Raw genomic sequence first — 21,536 nt, 5'->3', positions numbered from 1 at the left:
TCAATTAATTGGTTGGCAGTCGAAGCACAAATGAGCATCCGTCGTGAATTTTCTGAAATGAAATTCTGTTCCACAGCTTTATCAAGAAATGTCAACAAACTGTCATAATAATTATTGATATTAAACAAGCCCACAGGTTTATTATGGATATTAAGTTGTGCCCAAGAAACAGTGTGAAAAATTTCTTCTAATGTATCAAAACCACCTGGTAGTACGATAAAAGCATCTGAATTTTCAATCATTTTGGTGATTCTTTTATATATAAAAGAAACTTTTAATTCCTCCCCAATCGTAACACCTGTAATATTTCCTTCAGCTAAAGCTGTAGGAATAATACCTAAAATCTGACTACCTCCAAGATGAGCAGATGTTGAAACAGATCCCATTAGCCCAATATTACCTCCCTCATATACCAAGTGAATTTTTCTCTCAGCCAATATCTTTCCAAGTTTATTCGCTGCTTCTACAAATACTTCATTTTCTCCAGAACTCGACCCACAAAATACACTAATATTTTTCAATGTTTGTGCAGAGGATCCAACCATGTTTTTACTTTCTTTTTGGTCTGCGAAAATAGAGAGAAAGATGAGAGATTTTATAGGGGTAATATGTTATCATGACAAAACTATGGGTCATACCTGTAAGCAGAATAAACAGTAAAAATAATAATGACACACATGCATATAAACAGTAGTGTGATTGTGGCTCACAATTTTCCTCTGGTTTTACGTCCAGAAACGGCTTCAACGCCTTCTATGAGTCGAAGATATACTTCCCATCCAATATTCTTATAAATTGGCAAGCATGGTCTTTTTTAGTCGGATTCCCAAGACTATGACGCTCATCTTGAAATTGTTTCCATAAACGGAGAAGTTCAATATGCACATGTCCACTAGAATGCGTCTCAAGAGTCAATAAGATGTTATCTAAAGACTCCTTACTCAGCCCATTCTTAATGAAACCAATTTTATCTTCTCTGTTATCGGAAACACATCCCAAAGATCTGCATCTTTTGTCACAAGTCCATCTTGCACACTTATGACAAACCCCTAACCTTTTGGCCCTTCGTTTTTTCGCATAAGTGCTTTTTCCTAATCCAGGCAAATACCGAATGAGCAATGATTGTGGAACTTCTCCTCCTAAACGGATCTTAGCTTCTATTACAAGACGAATATCTTCTGGAATTCTTTTTTGCATTAACAATCTCAATCTTTCACACCTACCTGCATAAATTTTTCTTAGAACATTTTCAGAAACAGAGGGAAAATATTTACAAATTTTTGAGAGATTTTCATCCATTTTGAAAAGAAAAGAAATGATTTTTTTTTTTAATTTTTGTATCAGCAATTGTGGGAAACTGATTTAACCGACTATGAGAGTCACCGAGTACCGTTATCCGCAATTTAACTCGGAAAATAAAAAGATTAAGGAAATCTGAAATAAAAACAAACAAAATTAAATGCAACATAAAAATTTAAGGATCAGAAAGGTAAATAAACTCTTCTTGAAAAATTTCATTTTCCAAAAATGGTTTAAGCCTTTGTTCATTCACTTTAAAAACATCACCATTTTTAGGATTTTCAATATCCACAACTCCATAAGTATACACATGCTTTACAACATATGGTGTGGGGACCCGGATGCTAATCCAATTCTTAATCATCGTTAGGATCAATTTACTAATTCAAGTAATTTGGGTCATAAAAAAAATTTCTTTAAAAGCGGAACGTAATGGAATGAAACCAATATACATATTCGTATAAAATAAAGTACAAGTCCTGTACAGTCTACATTCAATAAAAACTAAGGTTTAACAACTAATTATCAAGTGTTTAACCCTATCTTTAATCCAAGTCCGTAGTCTCCACTCTAATCATGATCTCTCTCTCTTCTTGTCTTGACCCTGATCCTGTCCCACCTGTTGTCATGCACACATACAAACAAGACAACAGACTGGATAACTCCGGTGAGAATTATATTCCCAGTATAAATCATGTATACATGCATTTCGTATAAACAATATAAAGGCATGAAATAAACATTCATAACATGTATCAAAATCAGAAGCATGAATCAATATAAACTCTGAATATAACATGTATCAAATCCGACACATGAATCAACACAAACACTGAATCACACTCAGTGACTCCTGGACTCTGACTCGACTCGTCCTAATCTCGGGATCCCGATTGGAATAAGAACATACACCCACCTACACTCCCGATTGGGGTGGTGGTATGTTCTTATTTACGGACTTTGTTCTTTCCATATCGAACATCAGTAATAGAAGAAACTCAAATTCTATCCACTTCCATATAACCAAACGTCCGGTGTCCTGACCTATCCGTCACAGACTTTGGCATTTTAACCAATATCATATCCTGTGACAATGTGCAATGTGCCAGTAACGACTCCATCACTATCCGGCGCTACTGTCACAAGATTACTCATTTACGACAAGGCGTATCCGCCTATGACTCAATACACAATTCAATAGATCAAAGATTTCAATATCATTCAGTTGCAAATAACAATGCAATAAAATAAAGTATGTGATTTTGGGAGACTCAAAACGAATCCAACTCGAGTTGTGCAATCCTGCATCAACATCAATTTATACCTTTGTCTTCGCGGTCTGACGAAGTCGGAGTCTCGAAGTCAAATCTGTCCATATCAATCTGAAATACAATATCTCATAGGCACAATCTCAATATGCAACTCAATTCAAAATCTATTCTAATCAATACTCAAATCAAACATAATCTGATCAATATCGAATCAAGACACAATCTAATCCATATCGACGATATCACGATATAATCGAAGTCACTAGTGAATCTGATCAATATCAACCCACTGATGTTTCGACGGTATAACCATACAATCTCAATAACCCCAGCAATATCAACATCACAGATATAGTACCACGAGGCATAATCGATATCAATACAACTCATAACCCCAGCGATAATAGATTATAATCTCCATTCTGATATCAAATCGGTCTAATCATAATAAATCAACCCTGAAAATTCATAACAATTTCATACGGTCTCCGTTCTTCGATCTGGTTTCGATTATACAATGTCTGATATCGCAAGAACAACATATATGAATTCTATCCGATTCTGGCAATTCCATAATTTCAAGACATATCGAAACGTAGTAAAACTTACGTCCAGTTGTAGCTGTCGTTGCTAGGAACTCGGTACTGTACTCAAATTTACAATAAGGTAACCCGATCGTTCTCAAGTCTCTATCGAAAATTAGAGTTTGAATTTCCTCGTTCCTTTCCCTTTCTTTCTTTTGAAGCCAAAGTTTGATATATGTGTATATATATATATCTATACACGTTGCATTTGAGGGGCAAGTGGCTTGTTTTTGTTCTGCATGCCGCGCGCATATGCGCTCCCAAGGTCCGCGTATATGCGTCAGAAGTTCGATCCGAAAAATTAGCTACTGGACTGCTCGCGCATATGCGCGCACATAAGTCGAGCATATGCGCGAGACCTACTGTCTCGTGCAATGCAACTCGCGCATATGCGCGCCTCTATCCGGCGCATATGCGCCAACTTCTCTGGACATTTCGCGCATGTGCGCGTCTTTAGGTCGCGCATGTGCGTCCAGCCTTCTGTACTCAGCACCCACTTCATGTTTTCTTCCTTATCTTTCAGTCCGGATCCAATTCGTCTATAATCACATCAATTAATCCCTAATTCATTTCAGATTACGGTAATCTAAATCTCGGGCCTTATATTTCTCCCCCTCTAAGATCCGATTTCGTCCTCGAAATCACAGGCAATCAAATGTGATAAAGAAAGAATATATAATAGAGGTTAATCAGAAAACTCATTGCAATGAAACAATTCTAAAATCTCAGTCTCATATCAGATTCTGTCTTTCAGATAGTCTCTTCGATACCCTGACGACTTTACTGTATATTCAATAGTAGAATAGTCTTTATTCTAGATTATTTTCTTTCATGGATCTCTAACTCCAATCTGGAATAATAATTCAAGAAGTATAATCTCATCACACCACTCGAAATAACTGATGATAGAATCAATCTCACAATACTGGCTATACAACATCCGTATATACAAATTAACAGCTCATAACATATCAATACTATCATCTCCTATCAATCTGATAATTTCAATCAGGGTTATATTCAGTCTTCAACCTTAAATATTAACAGTCATCATCCGACGTTGACATATTCAGTCTATTTATTCTGAGTTGTCTTTATTCTCTTCTGAATCAGTTTCAATTTCTTGTTCATATCTCTGATCCTATCAAATCCAATCTCAGGTATCACCGAGATATAATCCCCATACGAAGAAAATCTGCAGTTTTCCTTGTACAATACCTCAAATGATGCGATCTCCATACTCATCTAATAGCTATCGTTATACGATAATTTATAAGTGACAATAAATCATGTCAACTAGTGCTTATATCCAGCATTATAGTTCCTGGATATTCTCCAGTATCAGGATAGTTCGCTCCGACTATCCGTTAATCTATAAACGATAGGTGAAAGATCTTGTTGTATATTCTGCCAAAAGTACAAAATCAACCAAAAATCGTGGTATGATAAAATCAACTTTGGCATTCAGTGCAATTTACCTACTTTTCTGACATACAACTCAGTCGTCTGATCATGTCTGTACATCTTCCTGTACAAATAACATATACAGCTTCGAGCAATATGACAATCACAATCATATCACAAAATTCATAGAAATGTACTCCCATTTCTATTCAGGAATCAATAATTTATATAACCAATCTCCTGGTTCCTCTCTTTCTCTCCTATTAGTGGCCAATTTAGACATCTCAGTATAAACTCTACCGCAATTGATCTCATCTGTTTCCCTAACATCAGTCATTTCAAGTCATTATACATTTTTCTATCATCAGAATAAATGTTGAATCAAAGATGGCACACTTCTGATCATACCTGTCGTTTCCAAATCCAACACATCTGACACCACAATCGGTTATTCATATGCCATACAGTATTACATACCTGATATTCTGATCAATCCTCTATTCTGATTATTGAAATCAAGGTCTAAACATTCCGAACATTCTGATCAAACTTCTGAACTGCTTTAATTCCCGAAATCAGCTTTGGTTTAACTCACACCGTATAGAATCTCAACAATATGTAATCTATATCAAATACTGAGTTAAAAGATAACAAGCCTCAAGCAGATTCAATAAAACAATCGTATATAATATTCTGCTAAATTCATACAACCACAAATATCTGACACTGATATCAATCTCAGCCACTGATCACGGCTTCATTCTGCTTAGTTCAACAGATACACCATCTTCAGATATAACAGGCTCTGAATACAACCTGTCCAAATCAAGATTCACAATTCAACAGTTCTTACATACAACTTTCCAATTCTCAGAATATTCAATACAAAATATTCAATTCAGTCGGTCATATGCTGCAAGAAATCAAAATATCATAAATATACCGAGCATAAAATCATCAGAATACCTCTGAACACAGGATTCATCCAACCATAACTGAAGTATTTTATAGAGAAACACACAATCAGATGTAACTCCAACTCTCAGGCAGTAAATATTCTAACTGATATTTCAATTCTTCCGATACAATCAACATCATTCTGTATGGAATTCTAACAATAGGAACAGTACCTGATATCAAATCAAGGCTGAAATCACTCTCCCTGATATAAGGCAAACCCGGAATCTTATCTAGGAAGACTTTAGCAATTCTCCTGCTACTGGCAAATCAGTCCATGATACGCTTAGTTTCAGTAATCAACTGAATACATAAGGAATTACTCCATTCCTTTCGATAATCATCGAATCATAATTAATACGGATATCAAAGGAATTTTAAATCGAAAATCCTTACCGTATATTATCCATTCTTCGGCCATCTCAGGTCCGAATCTTACCATCTCCTGGCAAGAATCTACAATAGTTCTGTACTTGTCAACACATCAATATCAATAATGCAGTCAAAATCAGACAACACAAGTACAACACAATATAACTCAATCTCATTCTCATTTTACTGCAGTATACGATATTTACAGAATTCACTGATATCAATCTTTCCCCCAAAAGATAAAGAAATCAATACTACAGTACATACAGACTTAACAGATAAAGTATACATCAATGCAATTCATTAAGAAATCATGTATAGGATGTATAAGTATCTCTTAATACATACTCGAAATAATCATAAAAGAACAGTTACCTGTCACTATCTCATCAAATGCATCCTGGGTCTGTTCCTTGGTCACTACAACCAGATGATTCTGCTCCAAGAAACCTCCGGGAACCTTTCTGTGGGCATACTTTAGCAAAATGTCCCTGCTGTCTACAGATATTGCATCTACCAGTCACTCCCTAGCATTGCTCCGTGGGATGTCTCCCTCCACAGGCTCTACAATACACTCCGGTATAACTCGGTCTAGAACCATTGGAGCTAGATGAACCGCTCCCTAACTTCTTGAACTGCTTCTTTCGAGCTTTTAATTGTTCTTTCTTTTCACTACTGCTGCTACCAATCTCGATTCTGGGAGGCACTTGCTGTGGTCTCGGTGTTGGAAGAACATACGAAGCTTTTTTTGTCTCATCAGAACTGTTTCTGCTCTTTTGGCTCTATTCAGAGTATCAGCAAAGTTATTCGGTTGTTTCACATTTACCAATGTACGTATCTCCGGATTCAATCCCTGGATGAACTGATCAAACATAGCTGCATCGTTTCTAGCCACATGAGAGGCAAAACGTAGCAAGGTGAAGAACTGGGCCAAATACTCATCAACATTCAACTGACCCTGTCTCAGATTGGCAAACTCTGCACCTTTATCTTGTCTGTATGATACGGGGAAAAATCTTTGATAGAATTCAACTTTAAAAATTCTCCACGTAATCACTGAACTACGCTGTTCTAAGGCTTCTTTGGTTACCAGCCACCAACTCCTTGCGACTTCCCGTAACTGGTGCCCAATCAGTTTAACTTTACAATCATCTGTGAAACCAAGAAATTCAAATAGCATTTCTATATCCTCTAACCAATTCTCACAACCGAATGGCGTCTCAGTACCCTTCAGAATCGGCGGTTGAAACGACTGAAACTTCGTCATCGTTGTTTCCATCAGAGTTTCTGACACATCCATCTTATTGGTCACAGTACTATCCCATTCCGGAATTCTTCTAGGAGGTATATCTGATAATCACAAGAGTTAGCAATCACATGAGACAAATCCGTCTCAGTCCCTTTCCGATCAACTTAACTCTGATCAAGAATTAGTTCTGATCCCTTTTCAAATAATACATATTACCAAATCATCTCAGATATTCAGGTAACATGTAGTTAAAAGTAATAAAGCATAATATCATGCTAGCATACACAATGTAATTCACATTATAATAAATCACATGCTTACAATCACATGCAAGGAAAGAAAATTCATTCTACCCCGCTCACTAGCTTCTATCTCAGTCTCAAAAATCTACAGTTCTGGACCTATTGCTCTGATACCACCTGTTGTGGGGACCCGGACGCTAATCCAATTCTTAATCATCGTTAGGATCAATTTACTAATTCAAGTAATTTGGGTCATAAAAAAAATTTCTTTAAACGCGAAACGTAATGGAATGAAACTAATATACATATTCGTATAAAATAAAGTACAAGTCCTGTACAGTCTACATTCAATAAAAACTAAGGTTTAACAACTAATTATCAAGTGTTTAACCCTATCTTTAATCCAAGTCTGTAGTCTCCACTCTAATCATGATCTCTCTCTCTTCTTGTCTTGACCCTGATCCTGTCCCACCTGTTGTCATGCACACATACAAACAAGACAACAGCAGGATAACTCCGGTGAAAATTATATTCCCAGTATAAATCATGTATACATGCATTTCATATAAAAAATATAAAGGCATGAAATAAACATTCATAACATGTATCAAAATCAGAAGAATGAATCAATATAAACTCTGAATATAACATGAATCAAATCCGACACATGAATCAACACAAACACTGAATCACACTCAGTGACTCCTGGACTCTGACTCGACTCGTCCTAATCTAGGGATCCCGATTGGAATAAGAACATACACCCACCTACACTCCCGATCGGGGTAGTGGTATGTTCTTATTCACGGACTTTGGTTCTTTCCATATCGAACATAAGTAATAGAAGAAACTCAAATTCTATCCACTTCGATATAACCAAACGTCTGGTGTCCTGACCTATCCGTCACAGACTTTGGCATTTTCACCAATATCCTATCCTGTGACAATGTGCAATGTGCCAGTAACGACTCTATCACTATCCGGCGCTACTGTCACAAGATTACTAATTTACGACTAGGCGTATCCGCCTATGATTCAATACACAATTCAATAGATCAAAGATATCAATATCATTCAGTTGCAAATAACAATGCAATAAAATAAAGTATGTGATTTTGGGAGACTCAATTCGAATCCAACTCGAGTTGTGCAATCCCGCATCAACATCAATTTATACCTTTGTCTTCGCGGTCTGACGAAGTCGGAGTCTCGAAGTCAAATCTGTCCATATCAATCTGAAATACAATATAACATAGGCACAATTTCAATATGCAACTCAATTCAAAATCTATTCTGATCAATACTCAAATCAAACATAATCTGATCAATATCGAATCAAGACACAATCTAATCCATATCGACGATATCACGATATAATCGAATTCACTACTGAATTTGATCAATATCAACCCACTGATGTTTCGACGGTATAACCATACAATCTCAATAACCCCAGCAATATCAACATCACATATATAAATACCATGAGGCATAATTGATATCAATACTACTCATAACCCCAGCGATAATAGATTATAATCTCAATTCTGATATCAAATCGGTCTAATCATAATAAATCAACCCTGAAAATCCATAACAATTTCATACGGTCTCCGTTCTTCGATCTGGTTTCGATTATACAATATCTGATATCGCAAGAACAACATATATGAATTCTATCCGATTCTGGCAATTCCATAATTTCAAGACATATCGAAATGTAGTAAAACTTACGTCCAGTTGTAGCTGTCGTTGCTAGGAACTCGGTACTGTATTCAGATTTACAATCAGGTAACCTGATCGTTCTCAAGTCTCTATCAAAAATTAGAGTTTGAATTTCCTCGTTCCTTTCCCTTTCTTTCTTCTGAAGCCAAATTTTGATATATGTGTATATTTATATATCTATAAACATTGCATATGAGGGGCAAGTGGCTTGTTTTTGTTTTGCATGCCGCGCGCATATGCGCGCCCAAGGTCCGCGCATATGCGCCGGAAGGTCCGCGAATATACGCGCACATAAGTCGCACATATGCGCGAGACCTACTGTCTCGTGCAATGCAACTCGCGCATATGCGCGCCTCTATCCGGCGCATATGCGCCAACTTCTCTGGACATTTCGCGCATGTGCGCGTCTTTAGGTCGCGCATGTGCGCCCAGCCTTCTGGACTCAGCACCCACTTCGTGTTTTCTTCCGTATCTTCCAGTCCGATCCAATTCGTCTATAATGACATCAATTAATCCCTAATTCATTTCAGATTACGGCAATCTAAATCTCGGGCCTTACGTATGGGCCTGTCCATCTTGATCGTAATTTTCCTGGGAATATGTGAAGTCGAGAATTATAAAGCAAAACTTTTTTACCAATTTCAAAAGATTTTCTAAGAATTGTTTTATCATGAAATGATTTGATTTTTGCTTTATAAATCCTTGAATTCTCATACGCATCATTTCTGAGTTCATCAAGTTCATTAATTTGCAATTTGCGCAATTTGTTGCAATCATCCATGCTTGAATTAAAAGTTTTGATCGCCCAATAATCTTTATGTTCCAATTCCACAGGCAAATGGCAATGTTTTCCGTAAACCAACCTATAGGGAGACATATTTAATGATGGTTTAAAAGCTGTTCGATATGCCCAAAGTGCATCATTAAGTCGTTGAGACCAATCTTTTCTATTTGAGTTAACAGTTTTTTCCAAAATTTTCTTTTTCTCCCTATTAGCTAATTCAACTTGTCCATTTGTTTGAGGATGATAAGGAGTAGTTACTTTGTGAGTAATACAATATTTTTTCATTAATGAAGCAAATAGTTTATTAACAAAGTGAGTTCCCCCATCACTTATCATGGCTCGAGGAATTCCAAATCTACTAAAAATATTTTCTTTCAAAAATTTGATGACGATTTTATGATCATTTGTTCGACATGGAATTGCCTCTATCCATTTTGAAACATAATCAACTGCAACTAAAATATACAAGTATCCAAATGACGGTGAAAATGGTCCCATAAAATCAATTCCCAACAGTCAAAGATTTCAATTTCAATTATAGGATTCAAAGGCATCATGTTTCTTTTTGAAATCGCACCCAATTTTTGACAATTTTCACAGATCTTGCAGATTTCGTTGGTGTCTTTAACCAAAGTAGGCCCATAAAATCCACACTGCAAGATTTTTGCAGCCGTTTTCTTTGAAGAAAAATGTCCTCCGCATGCTTCTGAATGATAAAATTTAATGACACTACTTACCTCATTGTCGGGTATGCAACGTCGAAAAATTTGATCTGGACAATACTTGAACAGCTACGGATCATCCCAATAAAAGTTTTTTACCTCATTCAAAAATTTTCTTTTATCTTGGGAACTCCATTGCGGTGGAATTTTTTCTGTCACAAGAAAATTTATTATGTTAGCAAACCAAGGTGTAGTAGTAACTGAAAATAAATGTTTATCAGGAAAATTATCGTTAATTGGTGTCATTTCACAAGATGATCCTGTTACTAGTCTCGATAAATGATCGGCTACGACATTCTCGGTTCCTTTTTTATCTTTGATCACAATGTCAAACTCTTGGAGCAACAAAATCCATCGTATCAGTCGTGGCTTTGCATCCTGTTTGGTCAACAAATATCTAATAGCAGAATGATCAGTAAACACAATAGTCATTGATCCAATCAAATAAGAACGAAATTTATCTAATGCAAATATTACAGCAAGTAGTTTTTTTTCAGTTGTGGAGTAATTCATTTGAGCATTGTTTAAAGTTCTACTTGCATAATATATCACGTAAGGCTTATCCTTTCTTCTTTGATCCAGTACTGCACCGACTGCGTAATCACTCGCATCGTACATGATTTTAAATGGTAAAGACCAATCAGGAGGTTGCATGATAGGAGCTGATTTTAAATGTCGAATGATTTTATCAAAAGCATTTTGACAGTCTTGAGTCCACTCAAATGCAGTGTCTTTTGTTAAGAGGTTGCAAATGGGTTTAGAGATTGAACTAAAGTCCTTTATAAACCTCCTATAAAATCCAAAATGTCCCAAAAATGAGCGAATTTCTTTAATGGTTTTTGGAGGGGGTAAATTTGCAATGACATCAACTTTGGCTTTATCAACTTCAATTCCATGAGATGACACGACATGTCCCAAAACAATCCCAGAAGTAATCATATAATGACATTTTTCTCAATTTAAAATAAGACCTTTTTCCTCGCATCTTTTTAAAACTTTTTCCAAATTTTCAAGACATTTATCAAATGTATTCCCAAAAACAGTTAAATCATCCATGAAAATCTCCAAACAATTTTCAACCATGTCGCTAAAAATGCTTAGCATACACCTTTGAAATGTTGCTGGGGCATTGCATAATCCAAATGGCATCCTTCTAAATGCAAATGTTCCAAAAGGACATGTGAATGTAGTTTTATCTTGATCTTCGAGTGCAATGAGAATTTGATAATAACCTGAATATCCATCAAGAAAACAGTAGTATGGATGACCAGCTACTCTTTCTAAAATTTGATCCAAAAATGGTAATGGAAAATGATCTTTTCTAGTGACGTCATTTAATTTTCTATAATCAATACACATCCGCCAACTAGATGGGACTCGACTTGTTAACAATTCACCTTTTTCATTTTTTATCACTGTGATGCCAGATTTTTTTGGAACTATTTGTGTTGGGCTTACCCACTTACTATCAGAAATAGGGTAGATAATCCCAACATCAAGTAGTTTGAGGACTTCAGTTTTCACAACATCTTTCATGTGTGGATTTAATCTCCTTGGTGGTTGTTGAGATGTTTTTGCATTTTCTTCTAAGTGAATTTTGTGAGTGCAAATTAGTGGATTAATGCCCTTGAGATCTTTTAATGTCCAACCAATTGCATTTTTATGTCTTTTAAGCATATCAACTAATTTACCTTCTTGATCACTTGCTAGTTTGGAAGAAATTACCACCGGATATGTTTCATCTTCTCCAAGAAATGCATACTTCAATTCTTCTGGCAAGGGTTTTAACTCCAATATGGGTGGTTCGTCTTTGTTCTCATTTTTGCCTCAAATTCTTTCTCTGATCCTGGTAACGAGTGATACCTGATAAAATCATCAAGATCAATTTCAATATTTTCTTTAACAGTTTCAATTGAACAAATATCTAATTGATCACGAGTACTCCCTTCTTGAATTTTTTTTTCCACAAGAGTTTCAATAAGATTTTCATCTTCACTTTCATCTCCTTTGTCATGTGGTTGCTTACAAAGATTAAAAACATTGAGCTCCAAGGTCATGTTACCAAATGACAACTTCATTATTCCATTCCTGCAATTTATAAGAGCATTAGAATGTGCTAAAAATGGACGACCCAGAATTACAGGAATTGAATTACAAGCTTCGATAGGTTGTGTATCTAAAACTATGAAATCGACAGGATATACAAAGTTATCAAATTGGACCAACACGTCTTCTACCATACCTCTTGGCACTTTAACAGATCTATCGGCAAGTAAAAGTGTTATCGAAGTAGATTTTAACTCGCCTAGATTGAGTTCTTGATAAACTGAATATGGAAGTAAATTCAAACTAGCTCCAAGATCAAGTAAGGCTTTTTTAATCTTTCGTTCTCCAATAATACATGAAATAGTAGGACAACCAGGGTCTTTGTATTTCATAGTATTATTATTTTGAATGATTTCACTTACTTGTTCGGCTAAAAATGCTTTCTTTTTCACATTCAATTTTCTTTTCACAGTGCACAAGTCTTTCAAAAATTTGGCATATGATGGTACCTGTTTTATTGCATCTAATAAAGGAATATTAACTTTTACTTGTTTAAAAATATCATATATATCAGAATTCAAATTTGATTTTTTTGTATTTTTCAATGCATGAGGGAATGATGGTGACACTGTCTGTTGAACCTCCTCTTCGCAAGTTATGGGTTCCACAACCTTACCCTTTGGAGTTGATTTATCATCATCTTCACAAGGTTCAGGAATGGATTTTTCCACAACCTTACCACTTCGAAGGGTAATAACAGATTTTACCTGATCCATCGGTTGAGTTCCAGAAGTTCCAGTTTGTGAATGATGATCTTTGGGATTAGGCTGTGGTTGTGAAGGAAATTTACCTTTTTCATGAACATTAAGTGCAGATGCAAATTTAGCAAGAGTATCTTTGTCATGGTTTGAGCAGTTTGAGTATTGATAGACTCTTGCTTTGCAATGAAAAAATTCAATAAATCTTCCAAATTCTTTTTAGGTGGAGGAACATAAGGTGCATAATTTTGAAAATTTTGTTGATTTTGAAAATGTGGTTGCGGAAATTGTGCAGCATTATCATTCCTCCAACTAAAATTTGGATGATTTCGCCAACCTGGATTGTAATTTTGAGAAAATGGTTCAAAATTTGGTCTTTTGAAATTGTTCAAAACATTGACTTGTTCATGGAGTCATTCTTTAAAAGAGGGCAAAGTGGGACAATCTTTTATAGAATGATCACTTGTATCACAGATGTGACACGCAATTTCTTGAATAGCTTTTATTTGACCATTTTTTTCAATTCAAGTGGCTCAACTTTTCTTGCCAAAGAGGTAAATCTAGCTTGGAGATCATGTTCATCTTTGAGGGTGTACATATCTCCACTAGATGTGGGAGATTGAATCTTGTTTGATTGTTCGATTGTACCTATAGTGTCCCAATTTTGAGCATTTTCAGCTAATGAATCGAGATACTCTATTGTCTCATTTGGATCTTTATCTTCAAATGTTCCATTACACACAAATTCAACCATTTGCCTATCTTTAGGTGTTAAGCCTTCATAAAATTGAGAAACAACTCTTCAAATTTCAAAACCATGATATGGACAAAGATTAAGCAATTCTTTATATCTATCCCAACTCTGATAAAAAGATTCTCCTTGTTTTTGAGTGAAAGTGATGATTTGCCTTTTGAAAGAATTTGTTCTATGAGATGGAAAAAACTTTTTCAAAAATTGTTGTTGCAATTCATCCCAAGTTCGAATGGATCCCGATCTAAGATTTTGTAGCCAAATTTTAGCTTTATCTTTTAAACAAAAAGGAAAAAGCTTAAGTCGAATGGTGTTCATGCTACAATTTAGATCATTATATGTGTTGCACACTTCTACAAACTCTCGTAAATGCTTGTATGGGTTTTAAGAATCTAAGCCATGAAAATTAGGTAAAAGTTGGATAATACCAGGCTTAAAATTGAAATGAGATGCATCAGGGGGAAAAACTAGACATGAAGGTATACTAGTACGTGTAGGATTCATGTGATCTCTAAGTGTTCTTCGTCTATCATGATCATGTTGAGATTGAATTTCATCTTCATTTTCTTGGATGGGTTCTTCCGCCATGTTTTGTAAAAATAAAGGGTTATTTCGAATAAGTCGACCACTAAGTGTACGTGACCAAATGCTCATGCAAATGCAAATGCAAAAGAATAAAAACACACAAAAGCAATAAAAATTCAAATAAAGAAAAATAAACTATAAAAAAAATCAAATAGACTTGAAATTAAATTATACTTCTCCGGCAACGGCGCCAAAAACTTGTTGCGACTTTGATTGTTGCACTCCCAAGAGCAGGTTGTCCACAAGTAGTATAATTCGGTGAGTCCGAATATCGTATCCACATGGAAGCTAAGGTAATTACAAGTCCACTACAATGTCTTTTTGTTTTTGTTTTTGTTTTTGTTTTTTTTCTTTTAATGGTTTGAATCTTTAATTGGTAATTTTTAATTGTTCAAATTTTAATTTAAGTAGTTGAGATTAAAGGATCCACTCTTGGTATTTTAATAAAGTTAACATTAATGAACATTATTGAAATCCACTTAATAAAATGGTTCCAATATATGTTAAATAATCATATTTTTATTATATTATATATTATTATCTTATAACTATATAATATATACCAAAACTTGTAAATGTTGTCAAGTATTTATTGTGCTATATATATATTTGTAAACACTAAATCAAGATTTCCACTTTAAATGGTTGGTAAAACCAAACAAACATTTAAATGGTACCAAGAAATTAATATTATGATATATTCATATATAATAAATCAAGGCATCCACTTTAAATGGTTGGTAAAACCAAACAAACATTTAAATGGTACCAAGAATTTAGTGTAAAATATAGCAACAATAAATCAAAACTCCCACTTATAAGTAGGGTATAATAATACTTAAAGAAATAAATATAACATAAACAATAAATAATGATTAAATAATATAAAACATAGATTCTTACCTTTTAATAACCTTATTATCATGCCAAAAGTTTCATCTTTTCATCTCAATTTTGGGAAGTTAGCTACTCATTATTCAAAGTGTAAAACTTTGAATATAAATTTAACATGCTAATTATATTTAAATGAAGAAATAAAGGAAAAACAAAGAGAAAAATATTATGAACTCAAAGGTTTGTTCATAAAATGAAGGATATATCAATACATTACAATGCACCCCTATTTATAGCCAAATTTGGGGAGACAACCACAAATAAAATATTATTTTTTACACATAAGTCTTCATTGGTTTTCCAAGAAATTAATATTTTAATACACATCACTTTTGAAAATCTTCCCATCCGAATTTTCTTCTCCACATAAAAACAAACATGTAGATATCTGAGTTGTTTGAATTGTGGTATTTTTTTAACCATTTGACCAAGTAATTTGAGAGATATGGTCAAAATACTAGAGCATGGTAAAACTGTCACTTTTTTGGTAACTTTAATTGTTGCTTAATTTGATCCCACTTGTGAGAAGATTTTTATCTCATGCTTGTCATCAATATTGTAGATATTAACATCAACTTTCTACAGGTCCAAGAATCATCTTAATCCCATTTGCAACACCAAGTTTATTTTTGTTTTATCGAACCTGTAAAAAATAGTAAAAACTTATAATTACACAACGACTTATATTTTATACAGTTTATTATAAAACATATAATATTTAAAAATTTAATAAAACAAAAACAATATATTAATATTATAAAACATTTAATTAATATATAATTTTTTATCTTTATCACATGTCATTGAATATATCAGTAACTTACTAATTGATCAACTTTATCTTAAATTGTCATCACTCTAAATTCTTAAATTTTTCGCAGCATTGATTCACTAACACTTAAATTTTCAAACCAAATACTGATCTATCCTACGAAGCTCTTGATTAGCATTCTTTATAACATTATAACTCAAATGTTTCAAAGTTCTAAATATCCCTTCAAGTCTAAATTATCAAAAAAATTTCATACCCTTTAAACCATTCGCTTCTCACTTACTGCTAAACAAGTCCCCAAATATCTTAAAACTTGCAAAATTAATTCTTACTTTCCTCGAATATTATCCAATTTGTCCTTAATCTCGAGAATCCACAATTACCCATAAATTCTTGGCGTTCCTAATCCCATTTTATAAATATCTCGTAACATAAAGTTCAATAATTTTAAGCTTATTAGACCCAAAATCAATTCCCATAACCTCAAAAAATTACAAATTTAACCCAAGTGTTCCTCAAAAGTTCGAATTTAATCCTCAAAATTTTCAGAATTTGCAATTTGGTCATTAATGTTCTCGAAAATTACATTTTTGGCCTGACAACTCTTCGAAATTTGCATTTTTGTCCCCATAAAATTCTCGACTTGGCCTCATTAAACCTTAAAATTCTCGAAACTCAAAATTTAATCCCAAACTTTGGTAAATTCGAAATAGTCCCTTAGAATTTTATTATTGCACTTAAGTCCTCAAATTATTGGTTAATACAGTTACGTTCTTAAAATTCTCAAGTCGTGTGATTCAATCCTTAAATCAAACTAGGTAGAGCATGCATCCTAAATAAATTCTACGTTTTTATACTTCCAAAGATCGTCGTAATCTTCGAATCATTGATCCTTACATGGAATCCTCAAAAATTTAATTCAACTAGTAACCACGAACCATCAATATTTTTCTTAGAATACCTACATGCCCCAAAAGAATTCATAATATTCAAAATTAACTTATGACCAATAAGGCGGACATCAGTAGTACTGACCTAAAAATCAATATAGTCAAATCATTATCAACCTCTTCTAAAGCCCAATATTAGAATTCTTAGACACGTCCAATTTCAAACGTAACCAACATGCAATTTAATCTGTTTTTTTTAAACAGTAAATCCTTAAATCATAAAAGCAGTTAAACATATGCCGTAGATCGTCATAAAGCATAAATCATGTTAACATGCAGGTGATAAGAGTATATCTGTAAGGCCCGAGATTTTAATTACTGTAATCCGAGATTAATCTGAAATGATTTATTTATTAATTGAGATGATTATGGATGAAACGGATCAGACCGGGAGAGGAAGAAGATTTGACATTTTGTGCAAGAAGAGTTCGGCGCATATGCGCGAGGAAGACAGAACCATGCGCGCACATGCGCGGTTTGAATGTGCGCATATGCGCGGAACGTCCAGAGAGTTTGGCGCACATGCGCGGCGGAAGGCGCGCATATGCGCGAGTATTGAAATGCCGAGATAGTAGGTCTCGCGCATATGCGCGACTTATGTGCGCGCATATGCGCGAGCAGTTCAGTAGCCAACGTTTTGAAACAAAAGCTTTGGCGCATATGCGCCGGATTGAGGCGCGCATATGCGCCAGTAGTTGCGAAACTGAGCATTGAGACTAGTAGGTCTCGCGCATATGCGCCATTTGGAGTCGCGCATATGCGCGAGACATGCAGATTGAGGAGTCGCCACGTTTCTTTGGCATGCAAGATATGTTATATATATATAACAAACGTTAATTCTCAAAAAAAAAAAAAGAAAGAAAAATTGAAACTTCAGAGAATTTTCAAGATTGTGATATTAGATTTTGAGCTGTGAGAAATCCGTCCGTCTGTTTTTGAATCCGACTTCAGTACCGAGTTTCTATCAACGCAGGCTACAACTGGACGTAAGTTTTGTTACGTTTAGATACGATTTGAAATTATGATGTTGTCAGAATTGAATAGGAATCATATATGGTGTTTCTGATACATTGGACATCGTATAATCGAAGTCAGATTAGAGAACAGACTGGTTATGCAATTGTTATTATTTTTGGAATTGATTAATTGAGATTCAATATCAGAGTTGTATTGTTATTGAAATTATGAGTTGCACCGATATTGATTATGAGTTCTAGTATTATATCTGTGGTGTTGGAATTGACGGGTTTATCGAGACTGTATTGTTATACCGTCGAAACATCCGTAAATTGATATTGATCAGACTCGATATTGGTTGAGATGGTATTGTGGTATCATATGTCGATTGGCATTGATCAGATTATGTTTTGATTTGAGTATTAATCAGAACAGGTTTTGAAATGAGTTATATACTGATATTGTATCTATTCGATTGTTATTATCAGATTGGGTATGGACAGAGTTGACTTCGATACTTCGTCTTCGTCGGACCGAGAAGATAAAGGTATAAGTCAATGTGGAATTGGGACATCAACTCAAGTAGGACGTACTTGAGTTTCCCTAAATCACATACTTATTATTATGTTTTATTATTGTGATTATTGATTTGATTACATGCATGTTCTATGGAGTTATAGGAGCATGCATTAGACGAGTAATCTTGTGACAGAAGTACCCGATAGTGGCGGGATAGCCACGGGTACATTGCACGATGTCACAAGATAGTGTATTGGCGATAGGACCACAGTCCATGATGGTTAGGTCAGGACACTAGATGTTTGGTTATATCGACTTGGATAGAACTGGAGTCTTTTATATTACTGTTGGTCGATATAGGAATACCGACATCTTTATATCTGGGTGTTATGGTTATATCGACGTGGATAGAACTGGAGTCTTTTCTATTACTGTTGGTCGATATAGGAATACCACATCTGGAAACCGGGATCCCTAGACTAGGATTGAGTCTAGTCTTAAATGTGGAGTCATGAGTTTAATTGACAGTTTATATGGAGTTATGTTGATTATGTTCCTAAATATGGTACATGATGAATTGTGTTCCTGATAATGGTACATGTTTAGAATAGGATTTATTCTTGATATGGATTTATATTCTGATTTGAATACATGTTAGACATATCTGTTATATGCTTTTATATTGTTTTTATGATTGCATGTATACATGATTTATACTGAGAATATAATTCTCACCGAAGTTATCCGGCTGTTGTCTTGTTTGTATGTGTGCATGACAACAGATGGGATAGGATCAGGGTCAAGAAGAGAAAGAGGCTGGACTAGATAGCGTGGAGATCCGGGCTTCGAAGCAACTTAGGATTCAGCACTGATATATAGTTGAACCTAGTTGAATTCTTGTAGATAATACAAGATTTGTATGTTTATATTTAATATGTAATTTGAATTGAATTACATTACGTTTCCGCTTTGTATTTTAAAAAAAAAAATTTAGACCCTGTTTATTATAATTGTTTAAATTATTCCTAAAGACGATTAAGGAATGACTTAGCGTCCAGGTCCCCACAACAGGTGGTATCAGAGCATTAGGTTCCAGAACAGTAGGTTCTAGAACTGTAGGTGCTTGAGATTGAGATAGAAGAGAGTGAGCGGGGTAGATTGAGTTTTCTTTCCTGCATGTGATTGCTAGCATGTGATTTACTTATAATGTGGAATTACATTGTGTATGCTAGCATGCTATTATGTTTACTGCTTTTAAATACATGTTACCTAAATACCTGAGTTGCTTTGGTAATATGTTTGATTTGAAAATAAATCGGAACCAATTCTTGATCAGAGGTAAGCTGATCAGAAAGGGACTGAGATTGATTTATCTCATGTGATGGCTAACTTTTGTGGTAAGCAGATATACCTCCTCGAAGAATTTCTGAAAGAGGTAGTACTTCGATTGATCAGATGGATGAGACAGAAACTTTGATGGAAACACAGATGAAGAGGTTTCAATCGTTTCAACCGCCGATTCTGAAGGGAAATGAGACGCTAGTGGAGTGTGAGAATTGGTTAGATGATATAGAGATACTGTTTGAGTCACTTGATTATCCAATTGAACAGAGAATTAAACTGGTGCTCAATCAGTTACACGAGGTCGCTAGGAGTTGGTGGATTACAACCAAAAGAGTATTAGAACAGCGGGGTACGGTGATGACGTGGGAAGTCATTAAAGCTGAATTTTATCGAAGATTCTTCTCAGGATCGTAGCGAGAGGACAAGAGAGCAGAGTTTGAGAATTTGAGACAAGGCCAACTGAATATTGAAGAATATGTTGCTAAATTCTCTACTCTACTGCGTTTTATTCCTCAGATAGCTGGGAATGATGAAGCTGTAACTGAGCAATTCATCAAAGGATTGAATTCAGAGATAGTTGCATTGATAAATATGCAGCGACCTTACCATTTTGCTGATACTTTGAATAAAGCAAAAAGAGCTGAGGCGAGTCTGATTAGCCAACAAGAAAGGTTGTGTACAATGCAACCCCAGACACAACAATCCCCTCTCCGATTGGATAGTGACAGTACGAGTGGGAAGCAAGATTCGCTGAAAGCTCGAAAGAAGCAGTTCAAGAAGTTAGGGAGCGGTTCATCTAGCTCCAGTGGTTCTAGCCCGAGTTATACTGGAGTTTATTGCAGGACTTGCGGAGGGAGACATCCCATGGAGCAGTGCTAGGGAGTGACTGGTAGGTGCAATGTCTGTAAACAGCAGGGACACTTTGCTAGAGTCTGTCCACAGAAAGGTTCCCGAAGATTTCAGGGAGTAGAATCATCTGGTGGTAGTAATCGAGGAACAGACCCAGGACACACGTGATGATATAGTGGCAGGTAATAATCTTTTATGATTATGTTGCATATGTCTTGACATATACTAATGCATTCCCTACGATTATCTTTGACTGAGTTGTATTGATATATGTTGTACCTGCTGGGTCTGTATTACTGTAGTATTGATCTTGGTACTTTTTGGAGAAAGGAATTGATATCAGTGAATTCTGTGATATATTGTGTACTGCATTTAAAAGAGAATGAGATTGAATTAGATTGTATTGTACTTGTGTTATCTGATTCTGACCACATTATTGATATTGATGTATTAGCAAGTACATAACTATTATAGATTCTTGCCAGGAGATGGTAAGAGACCT

At 35.0% G+C, this 21,536-nt stretch overlaps 1 protein-coding gene across 1 annotated transcript in view; it reads right to left on the bottom strand.

Moving 5' to 3' along the window:
* Positions 1-753: 753 nt before the first annotated feature.
* LOC142528373 (uncharacterized) overlaps positions 754-21,536 on the bottom strand; it is a 50,273-nt gene continuing 29,490 nt past the window's right edge. The window contains exons 2-6 of the mRNA XM_075633415.1: positions 13,506-13,813; positions 13,205-13,422; positions 11,133-11,246; positions 10,741-11,027; positions 754-1,154 (exon numbers count right to left, since the gene is read on the bottom strand). Coding sequence (XP_075489530.1) covers positions 754-1,154; positions 10,741-11,027; positions 11,133-11,246; positions 13,205-13,422; positions 13,506-13,813 — 1,328 coding nt within the window. The remainder of the gene's footprint in view (positions 1,155-10,740; positions 11,028-11,132; positions 11,247-13,204; positions 13,423-13,505; positions 13,814-21,536) is intronic.

Source organism: Primulina tabacum, chromosome 16 (assembly GCF_025594145.1).
Source record: "Primulina tabacum isolate GXHZ01 chromosome 16, ASM2559414v2, whole genome shotgun sequence".
Classification (NCBI taxonomy): Eukaryota; Viridiplantae; Streptophyta; class Magnoliopsida; order Lamiales; family Gesneriaceae; genus Primulina; species Primulina tabacum.
This window is presented reverse-complemented; position numbering and strand designations above follow the sequence as displayed.